At 40.4% G+C, this 1,597-nt stretch overlaps 1 protein-coding gene across 1 annotated transcript; it reads right to left on the bottom strand.

Moving 5' to 3' along the window:
* Positions 1 to 244: 244 nt before the first annotated feature.
* On the bottom strand, positions 245 to 453 carry SARC_15749 (hypothetical protein; the record flags this gene model as incomplete). Its single annotated transcript, XM_014290139.1, has 1 exon — positions 245 to 453. A coding segment is annotated over one exon (209 nt), but the record flags the coding sequence as incomplete, so codon positions are not given.
* Between the last annotated feature and the right edge of the window lie 1,144 nt (positions 454 to 1,597).

The raw sequence follows: 1,597 nt of genomic DNA, 5'->3' as shown, positions 1-1,597 counted from the left end.
ACGGACGACGAGTAGAGAGAGAGAGAGAGAGAGAGAGAGAGAGAGGGGGGGATAATGTGTTTAGAAAGAACTGTATTCGCGCGTATAATGTACTGCAAAGGGAGGTAGTGTGCGTTAGAAGAAGGAAGTGTAGTTATATAAGTCAAAGGCAACCGCATCATAGCTACATATACGCATAAACACATACAGGTGTAGTCGCACACTGCAAATAGCAAGTATATATATATATATATGTATATCTTACCGAATCCACCCGCCGGCGTAGTTGGGCTCCCTGTGGCGAACATAAGCAGCAAGGACTTCTCTTCTTGTGAAAGCTCCTCAACGACAGCCCAGAACCACTCCACAACAGCAGCCGACGTCATGGAGGGATTGTGCACGTGTGTGTGTGCACGCCAATCCGATACACTGAGCGTGCTCACACCGTTCAACAACAGGCGGAACTCGGCACAACTGTAGGTATAAGGATATTAATAGAACAATGGGGACTAGTGTAGGTATGATAGATAATAATAGAGCAATCGGCACAAGTGTAGGTATAATATTCAAAAAAAAAATCGGGTTGAACGAGCTGGAAACCTATAAAGAATACATATTTAGGGTACGAGGGACAGGTAAGTAAAGTATGAGGTTTCATTAAACTGGTGTGGATGTTCGTTGTTAGATTTATAATTTGTACTCGTCAAATTTTGTATACCTAAATTCGGCACAACTGTAGGTATAATAGATCTTAATAGAAAAATCGGGTTGGACGAGCTGGAGGCCCTGTCAATTTCCTAACCTAAATTAGCACAAATGTAGGTATGATATATATCAATAGAAAAATCAGGTTGGGCGGGTTTACTGCCTCTATCAATTATGTATCTATGGTCAGAGGGAGAGTGAGGTAAAGTATGAGGGCACATCTAAATAGAGTGGAAGTTTGTTGTTGGAGCTATAACTTGTATCAGTTTTTTTGGGGGCTTTCAGGTTCTTGGGATTAAGGGTTTGGGGTTTAAAACCCTAAATCCACTTCTTATATATACTAACAGCGGATATTGCACCTCACAAAACGCAGACTGCAAGGCTTTGATATAAAAAGGCAAATATATAAGATATAAATATATAGATATATAAGTACATGAATATATATAAATACATAAACATATAACTACACCATAAATACACACATATATATATATATATATATATATAAACTATTGAGTATATGAATACATAAACATAGAGATATATGCCAATCCCCTCAAAGTCATACCTAAAAACTTGCAGAAGATATCGAGGCACTTCCTTGAACAACGCCGCCCGTAGACTCTCCATGGCCGTACGAGAGCCGTGTGTAGTAGCAAGCACCTGCTTCATGCGCGACAAGATATAGTCTTCCTTGTTGGCCTCGGTCACATCAATGTCCGCCCCTCCTTCTTTCAACGGGATGTGCTGCACCAAACCGGCATCGTCTTTTATTGTTACCTGTGATTAGGCAGTATTATGGGTTCGGTTGCTATGGCAACTGAATTTAGGGTTGTATGATCGGCTGTGAAGTGCGCTAAAATCTCAGCGTTGCTATCTTTATGTACATGTACATACATGTATGTATACA

This window comes from Sphaeroforma arctica (genome assembly GCF_001186125.1).
Source record: "Sphaeroforma arctica JP610 unplaced genomic scaffold supercont1.6654, whole genome shotgun sequence".
In the NCBI taxonomy this organism is placed as follows: domain Eukaryota; class Ichthyosporea; order Ichthyophonida; genus Sphaeroforma; species Sphaeroforma arctica.
This window is presented reverse-complemented; position numbering and strand designations above follow the sequence as displayed.